General features: G+C 42.3%; 1 protein-coding gene and 1 pseudogene across 1 annotated transcript in view; one reads left to right on the forward strand and one right to left on the reverse strand.

Annotated features, from left to right (window-relative positions):
• Positions 1-13,713, reverse strand: part of DRC1 (dynein regulatory complex subunit 1 homolog (Chlamydomonas)) — a 91,689-nt gene that overhangs the window by 65,528 nt on the left and 12,448 nt on the right. The window contains exons 2-4 of the mRNA XM_006835295.1: positions 11,518-11,605; positions 6,798-6,910; positions 3,331-3,514 (exon numbers count right to left, since the gene is read on the reverse strand). Of these exons, the coding sequence (XP_006835358.1) occupies positions 3,331-3,514; positions 6,798-6,910; positions 11,518-11,605 (385 nt within the window). The remainder of the gene's footprint in view (positions 1-3,330; positions 3,515-6,797; positions 6,911-11,517; positions 11,606-13,713) is intronic.
• On the forward strand, positions 10,132-11,102 carry LOC102827336 (annotated as a pseudogene).

Genomic DNA, 13,713 nt, shown 5'->3' on the forward strand with positions numbered 1-13,713 from the left:
CATCTCAATGTAAAGAAAACAAAAATCCTCACCACTGGACCAATAAACAACATTCTTATCAATGGAAAAAACATTGAAGTTGTCAAGGACTTCATTCTCCTTGGATCAATATCAACATTCATGGAAGCAGCAGTCAAGAAATCAAATGACGTATTGCATTAGGTAAATCTGCTGCACGAGACATTTTTAAAGTGGTGAAGAGCAAAGATGTCAGCTTGAGGACTAAGATACACCTGACCCAAGCCATGGTATTTTCAATAACCTCATATGCATGCAAAAGCTAGACAATGAATATGGAAGACTGTAGAAGAATTGATGCTTTTGAGTTATGGTGTTGGAGGAGAATATTGAAAGTGCCATGGGTTGCCAAAAGAACCAACAGATCTGTGTTGGAAGAATTGTAGCTAGAGTGCTCCTTGGAGGCCAGGTGGCCAAACTTTGTCTCTCATACTTGGGACATATTATCAATTGCCCAGGACCGGGCAGTGTTTCGTTTTGTTGTACATAGGGTCGCTATCAGTCGGTACTGGCTCATTGACACCTAACAATAACAACAACGTTTAAATTGGCTTCAGGATGGTCTGAGAAAGCCTGGGAGAGAAATGTGTAGAGAGCATGGGCTCAGTTCTGTGAAAGGTTCTAAACAAGCTCCACAGGACCAAATTCTCAATTACAATTGGCTAGAAATCTCCCTGCAAGTTCCCAGGAAGCCTATGGAGTCCCAGATGAGCAATTAGTGTCCAGGTTCCAACACAAGAACATAATATCCACTACAGACTAATCTCTAGTCTTAGCTAACAGTGTAAACATCTGAAACAGCATTTGCTATGAAAGTGTCTCTACTAAATAGCCAATAATTCTAAAATTCCTAGGTTTTTTTCTTGAATCATTAGCCATCACAGAGATGCAAATCAGAACCACATTGAGATACTATTTCAGTCCTACTAGGATAACTAAGATTTCAAAATACATATACAGAGACTTAAAAAACAGAAAACAAATGTTGACGAGGATGTGGAGATATTGGTACCATTATCCACTGTTGGTTAGCACTCAAAATGGTACAGTCATTGTAGAAAACAGTGTGGTGGTTCCTTAAAAAACTAAAAATAGAACTACCATGTTGTTATTGTTAAGTGTCATCGAATCGGTTCTGAATCATAGCAACACTATATAGGAATTTTGAAGTTAAAAATTTTCGTGGGAGCAGAAAGTTTCATCTTTCTCCCATGGAGCTCAAACCACCAACTTTGTGGCTTGCAGTCCAGTGGTTATCCTACAGAGCTACCACACTCCCAGAACTGCCATAGGACTCTTCTGGTTTATACCATTCCTAGATATAAACCAAAAGAGTTGAAAACAGATCCTTAAATAAAAGACTCACATGCTAATGTTCATTGTAGCACTACTCACAACAGCCAAAAGGTGGAAACAACCTAAATGCCCATCAATAGATGAATAGGGGAACAATATGTGGTACATAAGAAATGAAGTCTTGTTACATGACACAGTATGGATAGAGCTTGAAAACATCATGCTGAGCAAACTAAGCCAATCACAAAAGGACGCATATTGTATGAACTCATTTATATAAAAAGTCAAGAAGAGGCAAATGTATGGAAGCCAAAGTTTACCTTAATGTTGCACCTCAGTGTAAAGAAACAAAAATCCTCACCATTGGGCCAATAAATAACATCAAGATTAATGGAGGAAAGATTGAAGTTGTTGAAGACTTCATTTTGCTTGGACCCAGTAGCAACACTCATGGAAGCAGCAGTCAAGAAGTCGAACAACATATTGCATGAGGCAAATCTGCTGCACAAGACCTCTTTAAATTGTTGAAGAGCAGGGATGGAACAACAAAGGAAGAAGGAGAGTCAGTAGCAGGCAGTGGATATGGAATGTGTGGTTAACTGTTTCCATGTCCTAAGACTAGAACAACTGGATGGTACATAGTTACCATTACTGAACATTCTGATTAAAGATCTCAGAGACTACTGATTAAAAGGTGGAGGCTGCCAAACAGAATTTCAAATTATCATGGACTCTAGACATCCTGGAGCCCTAAGACTGAATGAATCCCTGAAACTATTGCCCTGAGATCATCATTAAACCTTAAACAAAGCATATACCCTGAAGTCATCTAAAAATCCAACAATAATTTAGCTTAACTAGCAAAAAAAGTTTGGCCTGAGCATTATGCTAGTTTAAGAACTATAATATATATATATCATATATGATAACATAGTCCACATAGATCATGTTCCACATCTCACTTTACATTCAGAAAAAAGCAAACTAAAGTCTTAAAGGCTTGAGAGTGCTCATCTAAGGTGCAATTATTTGTCTTTCCCAGTCCAGTGGTAAAAAGAGTGAAGAAAATGGAATATGCATGGAAACATTTCATCCAATGGACTACTGGACCATGTGAACATCACTCTCCATGACCCAGAAAAAAAAAGAACTAGATGGTACCCAGTTACTAGTACGAACTGCTTTGAAAGGAATCACAGTAGAAGGTCCTGGATAGAGTGGAAGAAAAATGTGGAACAAAACTCAAAATCATAGAAACTGGTTTTTATGGCTTACTGGTCAAAAAGAGACTGGTGGTACAATGGCCCTACAGCACCTTTCACATCTAGAAATAAACTCACCTCCATGGCTCAATTTCCACTGAAATAACAGATATATTCAGAAGGGAAACAATAATGCAAAATAACCAACCACTTGAGATCAAAAGGGTAGCCTTATCCAATGACAAAGATCAGAAGGGTTAGGAAAGAAGGAGGAATGGAAACAGGAAACACAGTAAGAAAAGTGATGTTACATTGTGGGGATTGTAATCAATGAATGACATGAAACAAAATGTGTGTGAACTGAATGGAAAATTTATTTGCTCTACAAACTTAAGTCCAAGTCACAATGAGAAGGTAAAGAAAAAAAGAAAGAAAGAATTATTCATATGGGTTCAAATTGACCATAGCAACTCTAAAGATTAGATAGAAGCCTGAAGGAGTAGTGAGTTTTATGTTGATAGACAGGAACAACTCAGAAAAGGATAATGAAAATGCCGATACCACTTGGAGAATGTCATCAATGTCACTAAAGTGTACTTGGAGGAACTGCTGAAATAGTGTTCAGTGTATAGTCTCAACAAGAACAACAACATAAAACTTAGAAAAAAAAAGTTTATAGCTTGAGTTACCTAGAATTCTGAGTAATGCAACAAGGCTACCACATTTTCCATTCAGAGAAAAGCAAACCAATAGCCCAGTTAAATCCCTAGCCAGAACCCATGTGGCTTGGATTTCAGTGGTCTGGGCCTCGTACCTGCTGTAACTCATTGATCAGTTTGTTCTTATCTTCTATCAGCCCAGCACAATGCAGCTGCTGGCTGTTGAGCATGTCCCACAGCTCCTGGGGAATTTTCTTCTGCTTGCCCTCCTCCCACTTTGCAGTGATCTCATCAAACTTGTCCTGGCTGGTCTTAACTTCATTCTCCAGTTTCTCAAGTCTGCAAATACAAAAAATTCAGCCAGGTCAGTCACGTAGGAGACTCCAGGGCTTCAGGTGTTACTTTCCAATAGAGCAAGCAGGTTATCCAGAGTCTGTAATACAGCTTCCAAGCACCCAGGCACTGCCTTCAGACATACCCACTCCAAACCAGACTGGGCAATGAGCAGTCTTCTTTTAGTTTAATGCTTGACTATAAGTAACTGATAACAATTACACCAAGTCAGGTATAGCAAAAATAACTAAACATTAATAAGGTTGGACGGATGGTCAGATGATTGGATGGATGAATGACTGGATGGATGACTGGTTGAATAGATGGATAAATTGTTGTTGTTGTTGTTGTTAAGTGCTGTTGAGTCAGTTCTGACCCATAGCAACCCTTTATAGAGTTTCCAAAGAGCAATGGGTGATCTTGAACTGCCAACCTTGTAAAACAAATCGACTTTGCAGTCCAGAGCATTAACCCACAGCGCTACACCATGACTCCAGGATAAATGAATAGATAGTCAATTGGAGACAGATGAAGTCGCTTGGTCAGGTACTTCTGAGTAAGATGGTGATATACAGTAATGAAACACCTTGACAGTAGAGTCATTAGCTTGTGCTCAAGTCCTGACTTTGCTATTTACTGAATCTCAACCTTAGACAAGTCATCTTACTTCAGTTAGTTTTCTTTTTCTCATCTGTAAAATGAAAGGATGAAAGTCTCTACCTTCATATGGTTAGTGTCAGAATTAGATGAGATCATGTACTGCACCGGTGTTCAGCATGATAATCACTTAGCAAATGTTCTCTTGTTATTAGCTCACAAGAAGCAGCATAACTTCAAGTGTCTAGCCGCTCTTGTCCCAAATTATTAATAAATTGAAAGCTGAATGTACAACTAGGAAAAATCCACCATTAGCAATGGAAAGTAGGGATAGCTTTTCACAACTCCGTAAGAAACTCTTTGGCAGAGTCTACTGAGGATGGGACTGGATTGGAAGAAGGATGGAGACATGACATCTCCTCTGAGAACAGTGACTAGGACACGTGCCAGTGAGCCTCCCCTCATTTTAACAGACTGTGATTTAAAGAGATTGTCTCCGAACAAGACTACAAAACAAGGGTCACAGCTTAAATATCATACATAGCTCCTTCTTCATTGGCTTTTTGTCTTTCCCCACCCCACTTTCCAAGCTGTTGTTGTTGTTGTTAAGTGCCGTCGAGTCGGTTCCGACCCATAGCGACCCTGTACAGGGTTTCCGAGGGTGTAAAACTTTCCAAGCTAAGGTACATAAATTCATTACAGTCTATACCACCTCCTAGCGGCCCTACAGGACAGCGCAGAGCTGCCCTTGTAGGGTTTCCCAAGCTGTAAATCATTACAGAAGCAGACTACCACGTGTTTCTCCCTCAGAGTGACTGGTGGGCTTTAACTAAACACTGACATTTCGTTAGCAGCAGAGAGCTTGACCACTGTGCCACCAGAGCACATAGTACATATTATCATTTAAATGATTCTTTTTTAATTTCAAGAAATGAGAAAAACCAACAGGTACTCGTTCCAAAACACACTTTAACTCTGCCACTTAAAACCTGCAACTTTCCTTACTGCTGTAGACCAAAGCCCTATCTCTTTGGCTTGGCATCTGAGGCCTTTCATAAACTGACCCTGCTGGAGATCAGTGAGTTCAGTTCCTAGTACACCCATGGCAGGCAGTGGGAAGTTTCCAAAGGAAAGTCGCCAGGTATATATTGATAAGTCTGATAATGCAGGAACTTCTTTGTGCTGCACAACTAAAAATACTTTTAAGATTGTACCTCTGCCCCGGGCTGGTATTAGTCCCCCACTGCATGGAAGCTAAAGGAGTTTATTCCTTCTAAGCAGTTTACAGGGAGCCCTGGTGGCATAATGATTAAGCATAATGATTAAGCAGGTTGGCAGTGAAACCGGCAGCTCCGAGGTTTAAAGACCTGGCAATCCGCTTCTGTAAAGATTGCAGCCAAGGAAACACACGGGGGCAGTTCTGCTCTGTCACATGGGTTCCATATGAGTCAGAATAGACGTGATGGCACATGACAAGAACAAAAAGTAGTTTACTCCTCCTTATTGAGCAGCCTGAGACCTGGGCAGATGGGTTTGTCAGGCAGTCTGCCTATTGAGGACTGGAACTCAGGATTTGACGTGGGTTCCTATTATCCCTCTGACACTTGATCTTTCTAGCTATGGTTTCTTTAATATTCATTAATACACTGCTACATTTGTACATAATACCATAAAATGTCTGAGGAGCTATGGTAGTGTAGTGGTTATGAGTTGGGCTGCTAATCTCATGGTCAGCAGTTCAAAACTACCAGCAGTTCCACGGGAGAAAGATGAGGCATTCTGCTTCCGTAAAGATTTACAGCCTCGAAAACCCTATGCAGGGTCACTATGAGTTGGAACCAACTCCACGGCTCATCACCACCAGCACCACCACCACCACCAAGATGTCTGAGGGTTTGGTTATTCTGATCAACTTAAACTCAGGCCAGTGCAGTCCACCTAGTCTCAACCTCCTCTCTTTCCTCCCTCAAGCACCAATCCCAATTCACCTTTTGCGATCATGTCATTCCCTAACATGTCATGCATCCTCATGCCTCTGCTCAAGCTGTAACCTCTACCTGAAATGCCCATTCCTCAAACTCCTATTCATCCTTTATGGCCATCTCAAATGTCCCTTGCCCAGGACATTTCCTAGTGAAGGACTCCTCATTGTATTTCCATAGCTCTGTACATATGACTTTATGTAAAGCACATTATGGTTGGGTGTCTCCATGTCTTATCTCTTGGGCTCCTCTTTACATTCACAGAGCTGAGCACCTCTCAGGAATGACATACATACTCAAGGAAGGAAGGCAGAGAGGGAGAGGAGCAGGAGATGAGGGAGGAAGGACTTATCAGGGGTAGGAAGCAAATTCTACTAAAGTAAGTGACAAAGCCACATCCCTGATTCCAATGGCATGTGTGAGAACAGCATGACACTGAAGGGTGAATTGGGATTGGTGCTTGTGGGAGGAAAGAGATGAGGCTGAGAGTAGGTCAACAGCACTGTTCCTGGGTTTAAGTTCATCAGAATCACCAGACCCTGAAGCGTGTTGATATTATGTATGAATGTAGCAGTGTACTAAAAAGTATTAAAGAATCCATGCCAAGAAAGATTCTGAATATACTTTCTAATGATTCTGAAGGATGGAGGGGCCACAGAGGAGAAAGACATCTTCAGGCCCACTGGGCCACAGAGCGGTGGGCTCCTAACCTCTGACGCTTTACTTCCTCTTCTTCGACTCTCCGTTGTATCTCTCTGATATCTGTAGCAACCTGAATATTTGTCAACAGCTCAGTGCCACAGAGCAGCAGTTTAGCCAATTTCTGAAAACAAAGAAGTAAGGATGTGTAACGTTAGAACACTATGTGAAAGAATATATAGATCAGAAACATTTTGCATAGCTGTAAGTAATATGGCTCTTCTCACCAACTGAGCAACCTTTTCCCATCAGAACACATGTGATGTGATATAGTGTTACAGCTTACAATTAAAGAGCACTTTTCCATTGGAAGTGAACTTCATTTCCGTGTATTTAGAGTAGGGACTGGCCAGCCACTGCACAAGCTTGTGTTGTAGGTACATCACAGGGCTTTACCCAGGAGGGTTCCCAGGTGACGACCCTGCCAGCACCCTTTTGAAGACCCCCAGTTGGGGAGGTGAAGCAGATTACAACTGCCCTGCAATATCCATCTCACCTCTCTTCTTTTAGTTATGTTGCTGTTGTTCAGTGCCTTCGAGTCAGTTCTGTCTCACAGCGACACTGTATAGGGTTTCCAAGAAATGACTGGTGGGTTTGAACCATTGCCCTTGTGGTTCAAACCAAGTTTGAGGTCGAGTATTTATCCCATAGCACCAGAACTCCTCAGATTATAGTTAGGGGATGTGACTTTCCCAAACAGATACATTTCTTAATCTTCCTTGAAGCTAGAATAAAGTCTAATCAACAGCACACAAGCAGAAGTGCTGTGTGCCACTTTTAAACTGTGTCTTTAGAGGGAAAGACGTGCCCTCTGCTGCCAGTCTCTTGCCCCTTTCCTCCTGGCTAGAGTGTGCTGCTACAGTATGGCATGATGAACACAGAAGGCAACAGGAGAATGGCGGGTGGAGCTGAGGTCTCTGACACCATGGAGTCCTCTGGGGACACAGCTCCAGTGTGCTAAGGGACAGAGAGAAGTAAGTGCTTGCCTAATTTATGCTAGTGGAACTTAGATCTTTTCATTAAATGGTGCGGGGTCAATTAAGAATTCCTATGTTGCTGTTAAGTGCTGTCGATTCAGTTCTAACTCATAGTCACCTTGTATAGGGTTTCCAAGGAGCGGCTGGTGAGTTTGAACTGCCGACCTTGTGGTTCAAACTGACCTTGAAGTTGAGTGCTTATCCTAGGGCAGGGCACCAGGACTCCAAATATCCATATAGGAAACAATAAGCATTGAGATTTACCCTTACATCGTCCACACAAAAATCAATTTTCAGTATATCATGAAACCTAAATGTGTTGTTGGTAAGTGCCTTTGAGTCAGTTCCAACTCGTAGCAACCTTGTATAGGGTTTCCAAGGAGTGGCTGGTGGGTTTGAACAGCCGATCTTGTGCTTACCAGTCCAGTGCCTATTCTACAGCGCCAACCTAAGTAGGAAAATAAAGCCTGTAGAACAAAACAGAAGAATATCATCATAAACCTGGAGTAGATACAGGGCACAAAAAGAATTACCATGTTTTTTAAAGCTGATAAAGCACAGGGCCAAGGGCAGAAGCCCTGCCTGCCCAGGTCTTCGACACCATGGGATTAAGGAAGGTAGTAAGTTAGCATTTTTCTTGTACACATTGTTTCTCAGTGTCAAAACTCTTCATGACTAAAGTCCTAACCGAAAGGAAACTTCAAAACTTGCTCATGAAAACTACATTATCTCTGGTTTTACACTCAATTAAAAAGTACTCTGGGTGAAATGTAGTGTCAGTATTTGCTAGACTCAAAGATGATTTTTCTCCTACATAGAAATGCTCTGAGGGCACTGACTCTTTAGATGAAGAAGTCTAAGTTTAAAGAAACAACATAATCATCCAATCCACAGTGAGATACAGAGCTAGAACAAGTTTCCACATCAGTCGGATAGTCTTTCCACTACAGTAAACTATCTTACCCTTGACATAATACAGAGCAAGTACTTCCGTTAGCTCTGCATCTCTGTATGTTCTCTAACAAGATTTCAGTGACTCAAGCATTTTCCTCCCAGTGCCGGTGAGGAATGGGCACTGAACTGCTAATTGCAAGGTAGGTAGTTCAAACCTACCAGCCATTCCTTCGGAGAAAGATGAGGCTATCTGTTCCTGTAAAAATGTACAGTCCTGGAAACCCCATATACAGTCGCTATGAGTGTCAAACTCAATTCAAAGGCAGTGAGTTTGGGTTTTTTGGGGGGGAAGTATACTTATAATTTCTACTAGAAATTATCTCCTTCTTTTCCACCATTATAAATTCTACCTATTTTTTTCTAAGACCCAGCTCCATTCCCACTTTCTCCATATAACCTTTCCTAACCAGGCCAGTCCGGTGAGCTCTTTTTCACATCTCAACTCCTGCATTCATTTCTCCAATACATTTCATTGAGTAATTTGATGCAGCAAGTTCTGGCTTGCTGTTTTGGATTACTGTCTATTCCTCCTGCATCTGTTGTCCCAAGTACTTCATTAAATACCCCTAGGAAGTCTGTCATTCCCAAAGGAGAGAAATCAATGATTTTCTTTTCAGTGTTTGTTAAGGATGAGCCATTTCCTCTTCCACAGCTATAAAAAGACAGAGGGAAAAAATAGGATGAGGTCCCCACTCTCATACAGCATACAATTTCATTGTGGAGACCACATTCACACACATTTGAAAACTCACACAAGACAGAAAACTAAATAAAATGAAATTAATGCTCAGACAAGAAGTATTCAATGTACAGATAAAAGAATTCAGGAAGAATTTGAAGAGTTGGGACTCAAGAATTTGAGGAGTTGAAGGATGGGAAGGCAGTCTGATGAAAGGAGGGGAAAAGACAGAAAAGGAGGGTAAAGGAACGAAGAAGAGCAGGGAGGAAGGTTGACATTCCACAATAGAAGGACTAGTATGATCAAAGGCAGAGAGCAGGGTGGAACCAGGCCTACATGGAGGTGAGTGAGTGGATCAGCCTAGTCAACGTAGATGACTCAAACTAGGTAAGACAGGAGCAAACAGTTGGAAAGTTAAGATGGGAATAGACTACATACTGGCGTGGCGCTGTGGGTTAATGTGCTGGGCTGCAAAGTCAGTTTGAACTGCAAGGTCGGCAGTTCAAGCTCACCAGCCACTACTTGAAAACCCTATACTAAGTCACTATGGGTCAGAACCAACTCAAAGGCAATTACAACAACTAGACTACATAAAGCCTTATTGTCAAACTAAAAAGCTTGGGTTTTATTCTAAAAATAATAAATAACCATTAAATGCGTATGAGAGGCTCTCTGTTCCTCCCCGTTCGAAAGGCAGCTGCAGCTTCTCTTACAATACCAACCACATCCCTGAGGATGGTAAAGGTCAGAGTCAATGGATTTGGCCATATTGGGCACCTGGTTACCAGGGCTGCTGTTAACTCTGGCAAAGTGTAGGTTGTTGCCATCAACCTCAACTACATGGTATACATGTTCCAGTATGATTCCACCCATTGCAAGTTCAATGGCACTGTCAAGGTGAGAACGGGAAGCTTATCATCAATGGGAAAGCCCATCTCTATCTTCTAGGAGTGCGATCCCACCAACATTAAGTGGGGTGATGCTGGTACTGAATATGTTGTAGAGTCTACCAGTGTCTTCATAACCTTGGAGAAGGCTCACTTGACGGGTGGTGCCAAATAATCTTCCCTTCTGTTGATGCCCCCATGTTTGTGATGGGTGTGAACCACAAGAAGTATGACAACTCCCTCAAGATTGTCAGCAATGCCTCCTGCACCACCAACTGTTTGGACCCCCCTGGCCAAGGTCATCCATGACAATTTTGGCATCGTGGAGGGACTCATGACCACAGTCCATGCCATCACTGCCACCCAGAAGACTGTGGATGGCCCCTCTGGGAAACTGTGGTGTGATGGTCATGGGGCTGCCCAGAACATCATCCCTGTATCTACTGGTGCTGCCAAGGCTGTGGGCAAGGTCATCCCTGATCTGAATGGAAAACTCACTGGCATGGACTTCCATGTACCCCAACTCCTAATGTGTCACAGGACCTGACCTGCCTCCTGGAGAAAGCTGCCAAATACAATGACATCAAGAAGGTGGTGAAGCAGGCATCGGATGGAACCCTAAAAAGCATCCTGGGCTACACTGAAGACCAGGTCATCTCCTGTGACTTTAACATTGACACCCACTTTTCCACCTTTGATGCTAGGGCTGGCATTGCCCTCAGTGACCAATTTGTCAAGCTCATTTCCTGGTATGACAACAAATTTGGCTATAGCAACAGGGTGATGGATCTTATGGTCCATATGGCCTCCAAAGAATAAGAGCTCCCTGAACCACCAGCCCCAGCAACAGCACTAGAGGAAGAGAGAGGCCCTCAGCTGCTGGGAGTCCTTACCCCAACTCGAATCCCCCTACACACTGAGAAGCTCCCATCCTCAGTTTCCATCCAGAACCCCTGGAGAATGGGAGAGGCTTAGAGAGCCCAGTGTTGTCATGTACCATCAATAAAGTATACTATCCAAATGAAAAAAAAAAAAAAATGTGTATGAACAGAGATAAAATAGTATAAATATAAGAAAGTATCATAAGAAAGCTCACTCCAAAGAGCTATCAAAATGGGAAGGAGTTCAAGTCAGTTCTGCCTAGAGACAGGAAAATGAGATACATGAGTTCATAACTATGAAAGCCATGATATCACACTCAGCTCTCGTCTTTCAGGACAAACCCAGTCCATACCTGTCTGCTTTCTTCTTTCTGCTTGTAGCTCTTGCTTTGGTCTTCCTCACTCTCCTTCTTCCCATCTAAATATTCTCCAAGTGCTTCCCTGTGATGAAAAAAAGGCAGAGAAATTGAAGTTATTTCTAATGTTTAACACAATCTACAGTAATACATTCCATATGGATGAAATTTAAGTATTAAAAAAAAGTCACAATCATAACAACACAAAAAGCACAGAAAACCAAGACAAGAAAAAAAAAAAAAAAGATGAAAATATTTTACTTTTTGAAAGTTTAAAATTTCTATACACTATGGAACAGACCATCAATTGCTCATATGCTAGTTCAGACTGAAGCTGAAGAAAGTTAAAACAAGTTTACGAGAGCCAAAATATGATGTTGAATATATCCCACCTGAATTTAGAGACCATCTCAAGGACAGATTTTAATGCATTAGACACCAATGACTGAAAACCAGAAGAGAAGTGGGATGGCATCAAGAACAACATACAGGAAGAGAGCAAAAGGTCATTAAAAAGAAAGAAAAGACAAAAATGGTTGTCAGTAGAGAATGTGAAAATTGCTCTTGAAAGGAGAGAAGTTAAAGTGAATGGAAGAAATAGTGAAGTAAAAGAGATGAACAGAACATTTCAAAGATGGTGGACTAGGCAAACACACTACATGGACCCTCTACAACAAAGCTATGAGAGATCAAATAAAACAGACAGATGAAAATTCTGGAACCCTGAACTTAAAAAGAAAGACTAGGGAGGTGGATGGAGTGCTTATTGAGAGGAAAGGCAGAGGAGGTACGGCAAGAGAAGGAGACTAACTGGTGAACAGCTGACCAGACACAGTGAGAACATCTTGTAAACAGTTTGGCAGCAGAGGGAGACCTGGCAAAACAGATTCACACAGGGGACGAAAAGGTTCCAGGTCTTCTTTTTTCCTCCATATTCCCCAGGTGATTAGAGGTGTGACCAGCTCCCACCCTCATCCAACCCCAATGCAGAACCTGCTCTCCTGGATTTCAGAGCAACCTAGTTGGGAGCCATGCCAATGTGAGGTGGAGGGCAGCTGCAGCACTTTGGTGTGCTGCTTTGAAGCCTGTATTCAGGTGCACTCATTTCCAGGTCTATAATGCCCACAGAGCCACCACCAGACAAGCATTTTACCAGTCATGCTGCCTCCAGCTGTCCTGTGGTCCTAACAGACACTGAAACCAGCTCCATCAAGGGCCCCCACAAACTACTTTCACATCGAATGACCTGAACATAGATAACACTGATCCAATACGAACTCTGTCTAGGGCCAGGAACTCTGCTGTCACATCACTTCCACAACCAACTCGTGAGGTCCTTGAATTGCAGGAGCAACTCCCAGACAATGACTGAGCATGGCAGAGGTGCTAGGACCTAGCCATTTCTGACCAACATGGGACTCCTCTAACAGGCATTATTTGCTCCAGAGCTGCTCACTGGGTTGGCCAAGGTTTTGTCAGAACTGTATTACAATTTAAGGTACTCCCTACCTAGTTATTCTTTTCTCTTCCTTTCATAGGTGTCAAATAAGCATCATAGCCAAAGACTTTCTCTGTCAAATCCTGCTTATTCCCTGCTCTCTTTCATATCTGTTGTCTCCAATAACCTCCTGTATGCCTAACATCTCAGTATCTGTTTACTGGAAGATCGAGACTGACACAGTATGGGAAAAGGAATGAAAAATTGTGTCATCTCATAACTTTCTATGATGCTCAAGGCTGCTGCATGTAAGACCAGATCTGGGTCTTGGATGCCTTCTGCATCTCATAAACCTCTGCTACATCTCCAGTGAGTCAGGACAGTCTCTAAAACAAATGTGATTCCACATCTTCAAGTCCTCAGATCTTGGAGAAGCCTGTTGCTAACGGCCATCAAGTCGGCCCCCAACCTACAGTGATCCCAAGCACAAAGGAATGAAAAGCTTCCCAGTTCTGCGGCAGCCCCGTGATCACTTGCGGACTGAGCCATTGTGATCCATAGGTTTTTTTTATTTTTTAATGTTTTGCTGTGAATTATGTGATAGTTTATATGGGAGAACATTAGCTTTACATTCATCCTATAGTATATCAAACAACCAAAGGGCTGTCCCCGCCTCCCCTTCTCCCTCTCTGGGTCTAGAGTCCCCAGGCACTCCATCTATCCACGTCATCATCTCTGCCTCCTTCTCCAGCATC

Source organism: Chrysochloris asiatica, unplaced genomic scaffold (genome assembly GCF_000296735.1).
Source record: "Chrysochloris asiatica unplaced genomic scaffold, ChrAsi1.0 scaffold00016, whole genome shotgun sequence".
In the NCBI taxonomy this organism is placed as follows: domain Eukaryota; kingdom Metazoa; phylum Chordata; class Mammalia; order Afrosoricida; family Chrysochloridae; genus Chrysochloris; species Chrysochloris asiatica.